Below are 19,540 nucleotides of genomic sequence, written 5' to 3'. Positions count from 1 at the left end.
ATGTCAAGTCAGACCTTATATAGTACAGTTCATACAATGGGCAACACAATGTGCTTTACATAAAATGAAAATACAATTGCAACTCAATCATAAAAGTGCAAATACAGAAAATAAATGTGCCTATCAACAGGTGTTAGTGCAGAATATACAAATATCAAAATATACAAAACACACATATACCAAAAACGTAGCTGTAGGCTGTTTTAAAAAGTAAGGTTTTTAACCTTCTTTTAAATGTGTTCAGTTGTGGGGGCCTCTCTGAGGTCCTCAGGCAGGGCGTTCCATCTACTTGGGACGTAAATACAAAATGCAGCTTCCCCTGCTCTAGGCCTAGCACGAGGGATGGTTAAAAGACCACTGCCATCGGACCTAAGAGTTCTTGCTGGTTTGTACGTAATTAGCATGTCTTTTATATATTGAGGCGCAAGGCCATTTAGCGCTTTGTATACAATTAACAGAATTTTAAAATCAGTTTTAGTTTTGACAGGGAGCCAGTGCAGAAACCTAAGAACAGGTGTAAAGTGTACATACTTTTTACTTCTGGTGAGAACATGTGCTGCCACATTTTGAATTAACTGTAGTTGCCGTACAACTGATTTTGGGAGGCCGGTGAAGTCTACTTTTAATAAATGCATGGATCAATTGCTATGCTCACAACTTAGATTAAGGTGATGCAAGCCATAGTTAATTTGTTCGTAGTTACGTATATTTGCTTTATAAACTCGCTGAGCCCAGCGGGTACAGTGTATATCAGTTAGCATTTGTTTTTGCTTATTCTCAAACTCTTGGTTCTGTGGAGTTATCAAAACTTAACTAAGCTCCCCTTTCCTGATGATAATATTCAGGGGTGTGGGGCCTTAAGGTACAGGTTTTTTTTTTAATCCCCCCCCCCTTTTTTTTCTCCCCCAGTTGTATTCAGCCAATTACTCCACTCTTCTGAGCCTTCCTGGTCGTTGCTCCACCCCCTCTGCCGATCTGGGGAGGGTTGCAGACTACCACATGCCTCCTCCGATACACGTGGAGTCGCCAGCCGCTTCTTTTCACCTGATAGTGAGGAGTTTCGCCAGGGGGACGTAGCCCGTGGGAGGATCACCCTATTCCTCCAGTTCCCCTCCCCCTTGAACAGGTGCCCCAACCGCCTAGAGCAGGTGCTAGAGCAGCGACCAGGACATATACCCACATCCGGCTTCCCACCCACAGACACGGCCAATTGTGTCTGTAGGGATGCCCGACCAAGCCAGAGGCAACATGGGAATTCGAACCAGGCTCCCCGTGTTGGTAGGAAATAGAGTAGACCCCGCTACGCTACCCAGACGCCCCCTTAAGGTACAGTTTGATTGGTTACAGTGATATAAACACTTTCCCATGAGTGATGGTGCTGTCGAGGCCATCCATGATCTTTTATAAATCAAAGCCAAGTGATTCAAGCAAAAGGAGAAGGGAAAATCCCTTATCTATAAACCTAGCTTAGTAGACCATAGAGCAGAGCTGGGCAGGAAACCACAGACTGCAGGGGCAGGTAAATCCCAGATTGCCCAATAAACTAGCCAATGGTTGTTTTTTTTGTGTGTGAGCAGAACAAGACCTCCAAGACTGGTTATTTGACAAACAAAAAAAAACCAAAAACGTCTTGTGTAGACTAGACAAACTTGCCAAACAACCAAAAGTGTGCTGCTCATGGCCGGTGTGAATTTATAGGAAGGTGATGGTTGCAGGTACAGATATGAGGATGGCTCATTGCCAGCTCTGTCTGGGATTTGACAGTGCCATCATGGCAGTATTGGCCCTCTATCTCCTCTCATTAGACTAAGTGGCTGAGCGAGGACACAGTCACCTCATAGTCAGCAGCTTGGAAAGCTCTGAGGCTACGTGAGGAGCTTGCTAAGTTTTCCTCTTGGGTCATTTTTATGCCCCAATATAGACCGTAGAAAAACATTCTTAAATCTACAATCTTTAACATAATTGCTTTTATTTGACAAGCTGATAACTATGCAGATACTGGTAATTGCATGGATCTTTGACCACCCTAAATCTCAAAAGATTCATTAGACGTGGCTCAGATTGGCCAGTGCTGTTTTCGCAGCACATTACCCGCCCCCAAACAACAGTCATGGTTGAACATGAGTTTTCAGCTATTGGTGTTACATTATCTGTCCGTAAAGCTAGTCTGCCTTATCAGGCAGTGTGATTTTTGCCATGCTGCTGTTGTACCAGGACTGTTATACACAAAAACCATTCATATATGAATGTATGTGTTGTTATTAGGCCTCAGCTGAAAATTTCAAGTGTAGCCTGAAGCAGTGAACTATAATAATGTTCAGACCTTGAAAATTGGATGCATTATCAGTCAGCTTTACACTCCTCTGATAGATCACTTATTATGAGGTTGTAATTATTGTGTCATTGATCTCAGTGATTGTAATCAGCCTGTTATGTGAAAATTGCCCCCCTCCCCCCGTATGTCAGGTTCAGGTTTCTGTAAAAAATTTGTTTTTGTTTTGTTGTTCTTTTCTCCCCAATTACACTTGGCCAATTACCCTATTTTCCAAGCTGTCCCTGTCGCTGCTCCACCCCCTCTGCCAATCTTGGGAGGGCTGCAGACTATCACGTCTCCTCCGATACATGTGGAGTCGCCAGCCGCTTCTTTTCACCTAACAATTAGGAGTTTTGCCAGGGGGACATAGTGCGTGGGAGGATCACACTATTCCCCACAGTTCCCCCTCCTCCCTGAACAGGCGCCCCAACTGACCAGAGGAGGCACTAGTGCAGCAACCAGGACACATACCCACATCCGGCTTCCCTCCTGCAGACATGGCCAATTGTGTCTGTAGAGACGCCCGACCAAGCCGGAGGTAACACAGGGATTCGAACCAGAGAGCCCCGTGTTGATAGGCAACGGAATAGACCACTACGCTACCCGGACGCCCCCTTAGTTTTGTTTCATAAGAAATACAGTTATGGTGCCAGTGTGAGCAAGTTGTGATGGTCCTGAATAAACCTTTTTACCGGAGGATTTCATGCAAACATTTAGATACTGGATAGAGCATGTATTGCTTGCCCGATATGGTTGTTGGTCTTCAAACTCATGGCTACCTGCATTATTCTTCAAAATTTGGGCTACTGTAAATGTGAAACGGCATGCAGCCCATCATGATTTGAATATTCGCGGTCTACTTTTTTCTATAAATGTGATAATGATAGAAACTGTCAAGAAAAATATTGTTTGCATGTAAATCTTCAGCATTGTAGCTGTAAAGGTAAGCCCATATATATGTATATTGCAGTATTATTCAAGTACAATAGTTAAGTATGATAGGACCTACGCAGGGAAGATTGTTGCCAACACCTCCTACCTGGACACCACCTTTTTGAGACTCTGCCCTTTGGCTGAGGTCCATCTGGACCAAAACCTCACGCCACAAGGACAGCTTCTTCCCTGTTCCAGTCGGACTAGTCAACAACAACTTCGACTGCTCCATGGTCCAGTGCTGACACTCGTATGTACATTGTAGGCGCTTTCAACGGTGGACAGGGGTCATGATGGGCACTCTGACCGGTCTGCAGCTATGCAGCCCCATATGCAGCAGGGTGCGATGCACTGTGTGTTTTGACACATTCCTCCCATAACCGTTATTAAAAATTTCAGTGACTTTTGCCACAGTAGATCTTCTGTTGGTTTGGACCAGACGGGATAGCCTTTGTTGCCCTTGTGCATTTATGAGCCTTGGGCGCCCAACACCCTGTCGCCAGTTTGTGGTTTGTCCCTCCTCGGACCACTGTCGGTAGGTACTCACCACTACTGACCGGGAGCACCCCCCAAGCCTTGCTGTTTCAGAGAAACTCTGACCCAGCTGTCTGGCCATAACTATTTGGCCCTTGTCAAAGTCACCCAGGTCTTTACTCCTGCCTATTTCTTCTGCATCCAACATGTTGACTACGAGAACTGATTGTTCGCTTACCATCTAATCTACTCAGACCTTGACATGTGTCCTTGTTTGGAGATGATCAGCGTTATTCGGTTCACCTGTGAGTAGTCATAATCTTTTGGCTCATCTATGTACATGTGTATTGTGGCAGAACGACATTTTTCAAAATGTGACATGCCACTTTAATAGCAGCTGATACAGGCATGGGCAGCATGGTGGTGCAGTGAGTAGCACGGTTGCCTCACAGCATGAAGGTCCTGGGTTCGAACTGCGGCATTGTCCAACCTTGGGGGTCATCCCAGGTTGTCCTCTGTGTGGAGTTTGCATGTTCTCCTCGTGTCTACGTGGGTTTCCTCCGGATGCTCCCGTTTCCTCTCACAGTCAAAAGACATGTAGGTCAGGTGAGTCGGCCACATTAAATTGTCCCTAGGTGTGAATATGTCCGCCCTGAGCTGGACTGGCGGCCTGCCCAGGGTGTCTCCCCGCCTGCCGCCCAATGACAGCTGGGATAGGCTCCAGCATCCCATGACCCCGATTGGGATAAGCGGCTTGGATAATGGATGGATGGATGGATGGATGATATGGGCATGTGAGGGGAGTCAGTTGGGGGAGCGAGAGACACACATGAGAGAACTGAGGGAAGCGAGAGTGGTTTTCTTTTTTCAAATAAGGAAATCATGGTTCAGAAATGTTCGTGCATCTTAAGTTCTGTTAAAGGTTTTAGTAATTCGTCAGCCTTATAAATCTGCCAATTCAGGATTCTGGGGTTTGGAGAAAGGAACAAATTGTCCAAGGAAGACACTGAATGTTGGAGCGGGTTTGAAACTAATTTTTTTCCACACTTTATGCCCCTACAGTCTTCTGACTTTTTCTTCCTGTTAAACACGTAATGGATGTACAAAGTTTCCGACTGGTTTCTCCATCCTCTCCTGTCTTACCTTTGTCTCTAAAGCTCTCACCTTTCAAGCCAAGTCAGTCGCTCCATTCACAAACACCTTCAAGTACACACATGCATTCTGCAGATACCTCAACGGTGTCTTTCTTTTGTTTGCTTTTTTTTCTTTTTCTGTCAATCAATCAGTCAGAATACTTTATTCATCCCCCTGAAATTGGGGAATTTTTGATCTTTAAAACGAAATAGAACTGTTATATTCATGCAGTTGATTTGATTTTGTATGTTAATTATATTATAATTATATTAATTCTTTGTTTTAAAAAAAAACGTCAGGATAAGGAGCATTCAAGTGAACTGATTTCCAGCCGATAAAAAAGCTGATTTACAAGGACTAAATTGAATTGTATCTTATGTTGGTAATTTGTTGTTTTAAGTTACCATTGTCCATTTATACTAATACAGAGAATCGTCATTTGGATACATCATTAGATTAATCCTTAAATTCTCTTATTTGTGTTTGCAGTGCCTTGGTTAATTATATGCTAGTCGGTCAAAATTAAAATGATCTCCGACATACACGTATTGGCAAGTTTAGCCTGTCTGGGCACCCAACTCTATATAGCAGACCTAAATCCTTCACTTTATTGGGCAAACCACTGCTTGTGTGTAAATTCCTAGTTTATGTAATGCACATGGAAATAAAAGAATTTCTGATTCTGATTAATGCTAGTTATTGGCGACACTTTCAGGTCACAGTGTCGAGATTGAGATTTTGCGTGAATCTTGCTGGGAGGTATTATAATTTCTCTGCCACTGTATGGAGACCTTAAGAGTGACATTAGATGGACAAACCTGAGGGCAAACCTCCTGAAAGTTATGTTCAGATGTTTTACATACGCTGCACTAATCGGCAAGAAAACAACATCTTGGCAGCGTCGGAGACCTGGCGATGAGATTGCTGACATTTCTATTTTGTAGTTTCTTGCTGCTGTCCATGGGCCTTGATCCAGACTGTGAATGAGCATGCCTTGGGTGAAGCCCACCAAAACGTCTATCTGAACAGATTGTATATACAGCTACCCCACTTAGTGACTGCTCAGCCAAACCAAATAGCTGGTTGTTTGACAGGCTCTTTGGCTGCACAGAGAAATTTCCGAGGTCTTTTTTTGATGTCTCTAGAGCCCATGTTCGAATCACATAAATCTCTAGTACACATTCCCAAAATAGACGTAGCTGTTGCAAAATAACTTTGTTATGATAATGTGATACTGAATAAAAAAGACGCAATACTGTGATATCACACATTATCCCTATACTATCGTCGACTTTTTTGATGGTACTTGTAAATTACATTATTTTGATAAGAGCATTAAATGGTTACATTTGTATAAAATGGCTTTATAAATAAACATTGTTGCTGTTGCAGGAATGGATGGCCTAATACAGTAATAATGATAGTAATAGAGTTGGCATTAATAATTCAGCCATCAGGAGGAATTCAATCACTACTTTTTTTTTATGGTATCATATTTGTGTGGTGATGTGATGCAGACTATCCTGCGGTGTTTCTGCCTGCTGTCATCGCTCACACACTTTACATTGTCACTCAGAGCAAGTGTGTGCACGTACATGCACACTCATGCGTCACTGCATTAGTCACATTGTACCTACACCGGAACGCCCATGCACTCCCCGTGTTCTCTCAAATCCTTGCTGTTTAATACCTCGACACTTTTCTTTCCCCTGTTGATGCTGAAATTCTTTGTATTAGTTATCCATACTACTGCCGTAATATACAAAAATTGAAATCCCAGTTTGTGACTAAGAGGATATGAGTCACATTCTTCAGCGTTGCATCATGTTATTTCGTAGTAATAATTTTGTATTTTAAATGTGCTCTCGTCCCTGCTCTTGTTTGGAGCAAGCAGTGGCACCAAAGCTGCCCCCCTCCTTTTCTCCCCAATTGTATCTGGCCAATTACCCCACTCTTAGAGCCATCCCGGTCTCTGCTCCACCCCCTCTGCTGTTCTGGGAGGGCTACAGACTACCACAGGCTTCCTCCGATACATGTGGAGTCACCAGCCGCTTCTTTTCACCTGACAGTGAGGAGTTTTGCCAGGTGGACGTAGCACATGGGAGGATCACACTATTCCCCCCCAGTTCCCCCTCCCCTCTGAACAGGCGCCCCGACCGACTAGAGGAGGCGCTAGTACAGCGACCAGGACACACACCCACATCCACCACCCCACCCGCAGACCCGGCCAATTGTGTCTGTAGGGACGCCCGACCAAGCCGGAGGTAACACGGGGATTCAAACCAGCAATCCTCGTGTTAGTATGCAACGGAATCAACCGCTACGCTACCAGGACGCCCCAAAACCAAGCTGTTTTTCACTCAGAATTTGTGTAATGAACTGGTGTATTTTTGAGTAAGTGATATAGACCACGTATTTACTTCAGGTATGGGCTTCTATTGGATGATAAATCCCAGTGAAAACATTTATTCTAAACTTGGGCATTTCAAAGAGTCATGTAGCATCAGTGTAGTGTCATGGACATCCGTCACTGTTAGGTGTGATATAATGGTGTATTGCTGTATGTTTCATCATGCTAAAGACAGGATGAGCCCGGCACTGTGTTGGTGGTCCAGCATCAAGTGGTCTCAGTCATTATTGTTTAACTCTTCTTTATCTCTTTTTGTAGGCGTATTCCTCTGCTGTTTGTCAGACAGGGGACGGCTCATGTTGTTCACATGTGACCACTGCAGCACAGCGGCACCGAGGCCCCACAGTGTCACTGTCAGCCTGTCACTCAGTGTCTTTTTCGATTAAGACCAGACGTGTGTTCTGTTAGACGCGGCCCATCAAACACTGTTCTTCGATTGTATCTAAAAAACCAAAGAACAGTCACACATTTAAGCAGAAAATGATTTGCTTGAGTCTATAATTGGGAGTCATTAAATGGTCTTTCATAGAACAAAGACAATCAGAAAAGTGCTGTTCCAGTGCTGGTATCAGATTTAATGTCTCAGAACTAGCATCCATTATGAAAGATAATCTCCAGTTCTATTTGATGATTATTTTTAGCCCTGGGTTACACCATTACCAACCACCAGCCCACTTTTTTTTTTTTAATTTTCTTCTGCTGGATGTATTTCTTCACTGCTTGTCAGACACTTTCAGAGGACACTGGGACTTCATAATACTCTCAATCAGCTTTGTATGCTTCACTGGCTGCTGCCACTGCTGTCACTCATTTTAGGCTTCAGCTGAGAGCAACTCAGGACACCACCAAAATATTATCTTAATGACTGTAAGCAATAAGCAGCTTTTATTAGGCTGCTTTGGTTGCATCACTGATTGCCACCCCCATCACCCACTGATTTAAGCCTATAATCATGCCGTCATTAAATACTCGTATAGCCTACTAGTCTAGTAATATTTTAAACTAAATGTTCTCCCAAGTCCAAGTTGTGCATTTTTTAAAGTTAAGCAGATGTTTTTGGTACACGTTGTTTCCCATGGTACTTGGGTATCAAGGGACCTTAAGACAGGTCGGTCAGTTAGTCAAGCGTTATGCTTCACTCTTATAAATGTACACCACCAAACATGATGTTGATGCATTACAGCGAGAACGTCAAGTCCACGCCCTGTGGGAGTTACTGAAAAGTTTCTCTCTCGCTTCCTCTTTTCCCTTCAGACGCTGTCTTCAGCGGTGGTCCAGGTGTTCACGGCGGAGAGGAACTCAGGATGGAACAAGAAGTGCTGTGGGGTGGCCTGTCTGGTAAAGGACAACCCACAACGATCTTACTTCATCAGGGTCTTTGACATCAAGGTGGGTCCACACCAAACACAAGTCCTCCATGTAGACGATGGCACCCTTTTGGTGCATCTACAACAACAATAAACCTGGAACTGTTGCTTTGACAAAACATTGCATTGAATTTATGTCATTGTTGGGAATAAATCACATTTAAAAACAGAATACACCAGATCAGAGTGTTACTGATGCCCACAGATTTCAAAAACTAGGTAATAAAACATTGTTTTTGGACTATTCCACTCTTTGTTTTAATTAGACTATAAAAGAAACGGTATTGGTAGATTCAATGGCTCTGGCACAGGAATCACTGAGGTTTGTTGGAGGAAGGCGGATAAATTAGACACACTTTTGTACACGGCACACAATGGAAATAAACAGAAACAAGGCAACCCTTGTTTCTTGTGTATATCTCTGCTTAAAGTTTTTCTAAGATCTACAGCAAAACCCCATCTCTTCTCATGCCTGTCGCCCAAAGCATTAATTCCTCATTTAACATGCTCACCCCCATTTCTCCCACAGGAGGGTAAGACGACATTTGAACAGGAGCTGTACAATAACTTCTCCATCAACCTCTCCAGAGCCTACTTCATTACATTCGCCGGAGATGTGAGTTGCCCTTTGTGCTGCGTTTATTTCTCTTTGTCTACCTGATCCTCCATCCAGACAGGGCAGAGCTCAAAATAAGGTTGCACACTTGTCTTTGGTGGGTCTCAAACGCAACTAGTTTTTGGTAGCATTATGTTTTCATAAGCAAGGTTCTCTCCCCCCCATTTCTTTGTTTTGGTCCCTGTCTGCAAAAGTCTTGAAGAGTTGCTGGTCTACTTTATGTGCACCACAAGAGGTGACCAGAAGTGAGAGAAGTGTATGCTTTAAGCGGCTCTCTGGCAGTGTAGGAGCCCATGATGACAGAGGATGTGTATGCTTCAAAACATGGGGATTTAGACTCCTCCACCAACCTCTGGCTTTGGATGAAAGTTATTCATACCGAATGATTTGTGCGCCAAGTTTTATTTGCCCTGGAACCATAAAACCCTTTTCCTACAACGTTATCTTATAAAAAGATACGGTTGTGAATTTGAACATGAGGCTTTTCTATTTCCTAATTTACACACACCATGAGAAAACAATAATTTTCTCTGTTTAGGGATCCCTACAGTGATCACAATTAAGCCAGCTAGCTAGCCATCATGGGAACCGTGCTCTCGTTGTAGAAATTCTGCTTTTATCTCTTATCTTTTTCCCTTTCTCCCGACTTTTCAACTTTGTTTATTAAGTGAACATCTTAGCTGCTGGGTACAGTAGTTAAGATTTGCAGCAGACCATGAGGTACGAGAGACCACTGCAAATCATGGTGATAAGGCTAGAAATACTGTTGACTGTCAAAGCATTGGGAACATGGTGGAAAGTCCAAGTTGTAGTCATTTTTCACTTGTCATGGAATGACGTGAATGTATGGGAACATTTTCTATTTTTCATGAACCCAGCTCATAACTTTTTTGATCCTCTGCCCTATTGTCTGTGTAGTTATTATACTTTATGGGTACAGTGCCCTTTGTGAAATAAGTAAAATCGTGAGATTTCAAAAGTTTCAAAGTGAAATTTTCCCCTATACCATTGACTCAGTTTTGAACTCATCCCTCTCCCTGTGTTTGCGCGCGCGTGCATGTGTGTGCGTGTGCACGTGTGTGTTTTGTCTTTGTGCAATTGTGTTGATAGACATATCAGGTGGGTCTGAACTTTGCCAGCGAGGAGGAAGCCAAGCGTTTCCGTGCCCAAGTGACAGACCTGCTGGGGAGAAGACAAAGGAAAACGGGTACCTACTACTCTTATCCTCCTGCTCATACCTTCTGCCTTTACTCAGATCTACATACCTGCTTACTTACTTACCCTTTTTTACCTACCCTTAACTTCCTGCCCTCTCCTTTCTGCGTACCCACCATCCCTTTCTCTGTCCTACATTTCCTACTTCCTCCCATCCCTGCAAAAGGTGGCAAGTTTAGCACATTTTAAAAATTATATTTAAAAAAAAAAAGACATTCATGCTATCTCGAGTCAAAATATTTTACTGTGAGCCGTAATACATCGAGTATATTCAATGTATGGTGGCGGCATGGTGGCACAGTGGTTAGTGCGTTTGCCTCACAGCAACAAGGTCCTGGGTTCAAACCCCGGGGTTGTCCAACCTTGGGGGTTATCCCAGGTCATCCTCTGTGGGAAGTTTGCATATTCTGCCCGTGTCTGCGTGGGTTTCCTCCGGGTGCTCCGGTTTCCTCCCACACTTAAAAAGACATGTAGGTCAGGTGAATCAGCCGTACTAAATTGTCCCTAGGTGTGAATGTGTTGGCCCTGTGGATGGCCAGGCGGCCTGTCCAGGTTATCTCCTCGCCTGCCGTCTAATGACTACTGGGATAGGCTCCAGCATCCTGCAACCCCAATTGGGATAAGTGGCTTGGATAATGGATGGATATTCAATATATTGCCCACCCTAGCTTGACCAGTAAGGTATTTTGACTTGAAATATCCTAAAATGAGGATGACATGGATGGACAAAAGATAACATCAGATGCTAAACTTGTGACCATTTTGCAAAGCTCTACCGGAACAGGGCAAAACAGTCTGATCTTGATTTAGAAAAGCAAACAAATGTAAGGGGCACCTGAATAAGGTAATCTCGTAAGCAGTGTGAAATGTGTCTTGACTCATTGTTGAGTTTGATCTCTTAATCCACTTCAGATATAAAACCATAAAATGAGATTTAAAACCAGTCATATTAACTATAGTTTCCTTAACACTTAGCAGTTCGTAGCCGTTAACATGTCAGTATCAGTCATGTGTGCCACAAACATTCAGTTTTAACATATTGTACTCTTACTTGAGCAAAGTAAACATTAAAATGTTTGAAAAATGCTCAATTGTTCAGAACATATTTATATACAAATTTTGCCTGGTTCTGTTCAACACATCACCCTTGATTCCTCGCCTCGTGAGCTGACTCATAGGTATCTTAAGGCTGCTATGACCTAGCCTGGGAACCAGACGAATCTGAAAATGCTAATTAATCTGGCTCTTCTCAGTTAATTTTCAATTTCCATGTTATTATCAACGGGCACAGGCCAAAATGCTCCTGGATGCAGTTGGATAGTCCTACAACCAATCAGGGTAACGAAATGTGTGACGTAGCACTTAAACTTTTACCAAATCTTGTCAGAAGTACGGCAAACACATCTTCCTTATTAACAAAAGCTTTAAGTGCAGTTGTCTGTTATTCTTTTAGAGAAAATATACTGTCCAGTTAATTTAATACTGTCATGATTATGGATTCAACAGACTGTTCCACATCAGCGGCGGCCAACAAGCGCTCTTCTGTACAGCAGCCTTATTTTTTTTCCCCACCCACATTCTGGGAAGACCCGCCCCTACTCTACTCTGGCTAACCCCACCCTAACCTTAACCTTAACCAACCTAACCCAGAGGCATCGAGTACTAGCCAACCAGAGGCGGAGTTCCCGGAATGCAGGTGGTGGAAAAAAATCAGGCTTTACGTCATCGTATCAAACCCGCCCTATATTAGATAAACAGTTGTGATTGGAACAACCCGGGCCAGGTCGGCTGGAAATCTGTCTGTACGGGAGGGTGGCCAGATGTATAAGCCAGGGCAAATGTAAGACATGAGCTCGCAGATTCGTCTGGTTCTCAGGCTAGCTATGACCAGCAGCAAACTTGAAAATCTGTAACCATGTCTGTAAACACTCAGAAGTTCCAGCTCTTCAGAAAAAGAAAAAAGGTTTTTGCATTGTTGTCCTTGATCCTCACATAACTACCATGATGTATTTAATGATGGCTATAAGCATCATCTGAGGGAAAAAGTTCTGAACCCAGTGCTGCAACAAAGCCTTTCAGTCACATTGTGTCATATTGGATGCTCACATAGTTGTTTGTGTTAACTGACCTTTATGACCATTTTTATTCATAGTAGTTCCATTGTAGATGTAATTGGGAAGGGAAGTATTGTCTTCGCTCTCAGGGATTTTTTTGTTGTTATTCAGTTGCAAATACATGGTTTGCGTCCAGCACCAGAAGTAATGTTTTGGCACACTAACTGAGCCCACATCTCTCAGGACTCTTTCCTATAACGTGCATTCACCTTGGAAGAGATGAGCTGTGAATGTTTGTGGACATGGTGCAGACATGCGTAGCTCTGTCCACTCCATCTCCAAGTTGTGCAAGGCAAAATCCAGACTGGAAATCATCAGATGACTGTGCACACACACCTGTGTCATCACAGATTTAAATCACCATTGAGCCACAAACTTGTAATTGCAATCCAGTTTTAAGATTTGCATTGCCATGTTTGCTTGATTGAAACCGATCCCGACCCCGTCTTCCTCTTCAGTGGGTCGTTTCCTGACCCTCCTGATTGCATTGTTGTCTGTTGTCTTTCTCCCTAGCCCGCTGCATTGGGCTGCTAATCTTGGCTTTAAGGCTGCTACTCTTTGGCACTCGGCCACAGTTAAACTCAAGCCATCTGTACTTTGATTAGCGCGTACTTGTGTGTGTGTGTGTGTGTGTGTGTGTGTGTGTGTGTGTGTGTGTGTGTGTGTGTGTCTACTGGCTTTGCAGAGTAATCCCCCTATTTTCACAGCAGGCTTTGTAATTATCTCAAATCTAACCATCCTTCACCTCCTCTTTGACCAAGTCACTAATGTGCATTTGTATAATGGCTGGAAACAACTCCACAATAGGGGGAGGCATGTGTTTTGCCTTCTCCAAGGAGGGGGTTGATTTGTGTGTGTGTGTGTGTGTGTGTGTGTGTGTGTGTGTGTGTGTGTGTGTGTGTGTGTGTGTGTGTGTGTGTGTGTGTGTATGCGCGTGCATTTTTTTTTTTTAATTCTTCACGCTAACACACAATTCTTGCTTGCTGATCATTCCACACTAGCACAGTCCCGCCAAGCCCTGCGTTTCAAAATCAGTAAACCTACTGGGACAACCTGTGAGCTGATCCACTCAACATATTCCCTTTTCACTAACACCAACATCTCTCAGATGAGTGCAGTAATGTAATGTTATCACTTGTCTGTTCACAGAAAAGAGACGCGAGCCTCCAAATGGTATGTTTTCCCATGTCTGTGTCATATGCAGTAACTGTAGAATAGTGTGAACTCAGCATCTCACCCGTGTCAGGTAGTATTCGTAAACAAGTCATGTTTTGATTTGAACAATATGATGTGCCGGATGGGTGGAGCTTTGTGCCAAGTGTATCTGCAATGGTGCTTGGTGAGAAAAAGTACACTGAATTTACTGTTGTGCTTTCTTGTCATTACCTAAACCTTGAGGTATTGTGTTTTTCTTGTGTCACAAACCACACCCATCAGTCACCTATGGATAACTGACTTAAAAGTTAATACAATTTTCATTTTATTTATTTACAAATACTACTTGACCCAGGTTAACATGGATTTTTTTTTAAACATGAAAAATTTCAGATTATCTTTGACCCTTGATCTGATAATGGGAGTTTCTACAAGAGTATTAAAATGCCTCTCATCGTGATTTCATCAACAGCTGTCGGAGAACATTTGCAGTCACATGTGTCAGTGAAACAAGATGTCCATACTGTTAACTTATGTCCTCTCTACTAATGGTGTTGATAAAACGTTGAGCCCATACTCATATGTCAAGATCTCGGGGTTAATCTGTAGAAAGTAGGAGCATATGATTTATAACCCGGCCTGAACTTGAACCTCAAATGTCTCTCTCTCTCTCTCGCTCTCTCTCTCTCACTCGCTCTCTCTCTCGCTCTCTCTGTCTCTCTCTCTCTGTCTCGCTCTGTGTGTGTGTGTGTGTGTGTGTGTGTGTGTGTGTGTGTGTGTGTGTCTCACTCTCTCTGTGTCTCTGTCTCTCTCTCTCTGTCTCGCTCTGTGTGTGTGTGTGTGTGTGTGTGTGTGTGTGTGTGTGTGTGTGTGTGTGTGTGTGTGTGTGTGTGTGTGTGTGTGTCTCACTCTCTCTGTGTCTCTGTCTCTCTCTCACTGTGTGTGTCTCTCTGTGCCTCTGTCTCCCGCTCTGTGTGTGTGTCTCTCTCACCTGCTCTCTGTCTGTGTGTGTCTCTGGCTGTCTGTGTGTGTCTCTCTGTCTCGCGCTCTGTGTGTATGTGTCTCTCACTTGCTCTGTCTCTCTCTCTCTCTCTCTCTCTCTCTCTCTCTCTGTATGTGTGTGTGTCTCACTCGCTCTCTGTCTCTGTGTCTCTCACTCGCTCTGTGTGTGTGTGTCTCTCACTCGCTCTCTGTCTCTTTCTCTCTCTCGCTGTGTGTGTGTCTCTCTCAGTCTGTCACTCTCTCACTCACATGTACATCAGAGGTGATATTCCCAGACCACCCCTGCATAGACTATACTTTAATTATAAAGGGGATTAGAAACTACGTGATGATGGAGCAGCGTGGAAAGGGAGCGCTAGCTAACCCTCCGTGAGATAAACGCGTCTCTCACCTACTCTCACAGACACACACCCTGTGTAAGAACACACTGATTCTGTGTGGAGAAATGCATCAAGAGTTAAGAGATTAGCAAATGGTGAAACTTTAAAAGGTCGATTGTGCAGGTGCAAGGAAAAAGCCCGGAGGGGGCTTTTAAAAAGATTAAAATTCAATCTAACATTTTTGTTTTACAAATCACGTAGTCTTCGCTGTTTCTACCATGATGGCTGTACTGGTGATGACACAGATGACCAGAACACCGTTCTGATACAGAATGGCAACCAAGCTGGTAGTAAAAGTAAACGGCAGAAGCAATCAAAGCAAGCTAAGAAATAAAAAGGCAAGATAAGGACATAAAAGCATGAAGGGAGATTTAAAAAGAGTGGAAGGTCATCTTATTATAAAACAAGTCTCAAAAACTGAGTTTCAGCAGTGCGATTTAAAAGACGGTATAGCTTTAGCCCATCTAATTTAGGCACACAGGGAAATCTGCAAATACCTTCTGACGTTATCTGGCAGAGATTATACTTCTGGGCTTTTATCAGAAGGTGCAGCTTTATTCTTCTCCCCCCACAGAGCTTCCCGTGGCTTCTCTGTGCCATATTACAGTCCTGTCATTAATGCCCAGGACGGAGGCAAATGCTCTTCAGAAATGGTCTCTGATCAAACGGGGTGCTGACGTAGAATGATGCCAGCAGTCAAATGCAAGAGTGAGCTAACATTTTGGGTGTGAAGCTTCAAAAGGATCCAATCCTATGCTTTTTTTTAGTTGACAACAGACATTTTTTTCTGTCAGTCAGATTCTCTGTTAGAGATGTTCTTGAATATGTGGAACTAAAGGGGGAGAGCTTTTTTCTCCCCAGTTGTACTTTAGCCAATTACCCCACTCTTCCAAGCCGTCACGGTCACTGCTCCACCCCCTCTGCTGATCCGGGGAGGGCTGCAGACTACAACGTGCCTCCTCCGTTACACGTGGAGTCGCCGGTCGCTTCTTTTCACCTGACGGTGAGGCGTTTCGCCAGGGGGACGTAGCGCGTGGGGAGGTCACGCTATTCCCCCCAGTTCCCCCTCCCCCTCGATCAGGCGCCCCAACCGACCAGAGGAGGCGCTAGTGCAGCGACCAAGACACAAACCCACATTCGGCTTCCCATTAGCAGACATGGCCAGTTGTGTCTGTAGGGACACCCAACCAAGCCAGAGGTAACACGGGGATTCGAACGGGGATCCCCGTGTTGGTAGGCAACGGAATAGACTGCTATGCCGTCCAGACGCCCATACTTGTAGTTAGTTGAAACTACGGTATAAGTTGACAGTGCTGTTTACATATTTTTGTGTATGTGTGTGCACACTTCCACATGTCTAGTGGTTTTCAGCAAACGGCACAGATCAACACAGCTGACTTGTAAATATTTGTGTTATTTGTGTGTGTCCCTTTCACATTAGTTTTTCCATTAGAAGGGTGACACATTTACTTTTTAAGTATTAAGTTGCTGCCCTCATCCAGAGCAAGCTGACAGTGCAGGCGAATTGATGTTTACGCTGCTTATCCCCCATGTGGTCAAACACAGCCGGCATACTTGATGCCTACTATAACTGCCTTATAACCCAGTGTCTTTCACCATGTCATTTTGGCCCCGTTTTACCTGATTTTGTGTACAGCTATGGCGTTGTGTTCTTGTTGCATAAGTCACTGTAAATAAGCCATTGCATAAACCGTTTTAGCAAATGTTTGTGTTGTGATTTGCTGATACTTCAGGCATCATTACCGATCCGATGACTGTGTGTGGCTGATAATGCCAGCGTCTTTACAGTGTACATAGTAGACACGTTATAATGAGGCTGGTTTAAAAAAATATATACACTTAGAAGTGACAATCAGAAATTGAGAGAAGGGATGCTATATCAAGCCTGATTTGTGTGTCCATGACAAGTATTGGTGCTTGTATGTATCCCTGTGGCTTTTTTAGCACAGTAAGTGCCTGTGATTGTGTCATGTCATGTCGTGTTTCACTCAAACTTAAATGTTTGTTTGTCAGTCGCTTGACTTCACATAGAACATTATTTGAGGATCCTTATCCCATAGACATACATCTCTCTAATTCCTTTCTATACTTACCTCTCACCCTGCCTCTCTTCTCTCCCTCTCTATCCCTCTTCTTTCTCTGTTACTTCAGATCTTCACTGTCCAACAGGGTTCCTTCCCTCCAACCAACTCCAGTCACATCCTCCCTTCTCTTCTTCTGCCTCCTTGCCCTCTCCTACCCTTTCCACCCTGTATTCTCTTTCTTTTCTTTTCCTGTCCTGTTTCTCCCCCAGCAGTCTTCTCCCTTCATCTCCCCCTCTGGCTTGCTGACTCTGTCTTGCTCATTCTCTCTCTCCTCTCATACAGATACATCATGCTTTAAAACCCCCAGAGATTATCATAGGATTAAACTTGGATGGGTTTTAATGGTTACGTAAAATCCAGCAACAGAATAATTTGCTTGGATTAGAGCCGTTTTTGTGTGTGCGTGCGTACTTGTGCTTGTGTGCCTACATGCATGTTTTGTTTTTGGTTTTTTTTTTTGCTTGTTTGTTTTGGTGAGGATGGGAGGAGAAATTCGTGGAGGTGGGGGGAGAGTCAAAGATTTGGACCCAATCAGAGGCTGGCAGTCTGGCTGTGCACCCACAGAGATGGAAAGAAAGAGGTATAGATGATAACTGACACAATGAGAGACAAACCGACAGTCCATCAGACTGAGGGACAAGGCTCAGAAACGGCAAGAAACACTGGGTAAAATGGCAGAGAAAAACAGACATTGAAGGAATGGAAGAGGAAGGGATGACTCCTTAAATGTCCTTGGCAGGTTCACTGCTGCACTCAAAAGAGCTGAGCCCTTTTGTATGGCATTACCTTCTGTTTTAGATGCTACGCTCTTCTCTTTTGCTTTCTTGGATTTCTGCTTCCAGCTCAGACAGCCGGCCTGGGAATTAGTGCACCAACTGTCAAATGATGAAATATTTTGGAGTGACGTAGACCATAAATGTTGGTTTGAATTGTTTATCAGGATTTGGCCCTTTTTTGGAAGCGGTGTTCTGGTTGTGTGTTGGCACTGTGGGTGCTTTAGGGCTGTTGGTCCACCAGCTATGTCAGAGGCCTTGCGTTAAACTTGAAAGAAGACTGCATATGGATTTCGCCTTTTCTTCTTCTCAGACAGACAGATCAAGGCAGGTGTGTCCTTCTTCTCTTGGTTCCTGGTAAGCCAGTGGTCTTTACCCGGGTGAGATTTCTTTGCGCAACTCATAAAGTCGACCCTCTCAAATTCAAACTTTTACACCAGCGTTAGTATCTTTTGGTTTTGACTCGCACCTCTGGGTACCAAAATTTGTATCTTGCTCGTTTGGTGTCCGACTCTGGCTTTGTCCGACCTTGATTTCACCATACTGCCCATGCCTGCTCAGCATCTACAATGATGTTCTGTACCACCTTCCTGTCGGCTCCGTCCGAGGACTTGGGGTGCGATTGTGGAGGAGGAGGTGGTGGTGCGGGGCCAGGGGGCTGCCTGTCCTCCTTGCACTGCCTGGTTCTCCCCCAGGAGGAACTCTACCTGCCTCTCTCCGACCCCGATGCACGGCTCTCCCTCCGCCATGGGAATCAAACTTGCAGCATGGTAGGGAAGATGCTGCTGGACGTCAATATGACCACCAGCGGAGTCAGAGGGAGTTCAGGGGACAGGGGGAGTAGACTGCGGAGCCGATCAGCCTCACCTTCACCCAGAAAATGCCCCAAGAGCCTCTGCAGGGGGGGTCACAAAGGTATGTTGTTTAGATGAGGCACTTGGTGAGAATCGTCTGTGATAGTTCAGCCTGTTGGAAGACCACTGCACTTAGACTGCTCCATGTGTTGTCCTCTACGGGGTATATTTTATGGACGAAAGCACGTAACGGCAGTTTCTGTTTTCAGTATTTGTAATAACAGTTGATTGCATGTGTGGATGAGCCACCCTCAGTGTTATAGTTCTGTAGTCATGGCTTATTGGGCTGCATTTGTCTTTTCCATGTTTGCTTGAAGCGTATATGCATCCTTGGAATAAAAAGGAGAAATGTCAAAATCGCTTTACAGGAGCACGCTGTGTTATATGTATAATTAGGAGTAAAACATGATACATGAAAGCTTACCTTTCCACTTGTCAGCAGAGAATAATGTGGAATAGAAAGATGTCAGTAGTTTAGCTTACATCTTGATCTCCCTCTGTCCACATTTAAATGGTTATTTTCATAGATTTGTCATGCAGTTAAGTCTTGTGTTTGTGAACTGTGTGGAAAATGACATGTCCGCTTCTTGAAACACATACCCTCTTACCTATGCTGATTTAATCCTATAAAAATTAGGTGTACCCTTGGCCATTTATCTGTGTAATAAATTTGAATAAGGGACAATCATTCTTT

At 44.0% G+C, this 19,540-nt stretch overlaps 1 protein-coding gene across 2 annotated transcripts in view; it reads left to right on the top strand.

Annotated features, from left to right (window-relative positions):
• Window positions 1-19,540, top strand: part of LOC130109218 (actin nucleation-promoting factor WASL-like) — a 43,989-nt gene that overhangs the window by 11,637 nt on the left and 12,812 nt on the right. Inside the window, exons 2-5 of one of the 2 annotated variants that reach the window (XM_056276000.1) lie at window positions 8,520-8,654; window positions 9,162-9,248; window positions 10,359-10,455; window positions 13,727-13,750. In XM_056276000.1, coding sequence (XP_056131975.1) covers window positions 8,520-8,654; window positions 9,162-9,248; window positions 10,359-10,455; window positions 13,727-13,750 — 343 coding nt within the window. The remainder of the gene's footprint in view (window positions 1-8,519; window positions 8,655-9,161; window positions 9,249-10,358; window positions 10,456-13,726; window positions 13,751-19,540) is intronic. The other variant, XM_056276001.1, reaches the window with a different exon arrangement.

Source organism: Lampris incognitus, chromosome 3 (genome assembly GCF_029633865.1).
Source record: "Lampris incognitus isolate fLamInc1 chromosome 3, fLamInc1.hap2, whole genome shotgun sequence".
Classification (NCBI taxonomy): Eukaryota; Metazoa; Chordata; class Actinopteri; order Lampriformes; family Lampridae; genus Lampris; species Lampris incognitus.
The sequence above is the reverse complement of the archived record's forward strand: the minus strand, read 5'-3'. Positions and strand labels throughout refer to the sequence as shown.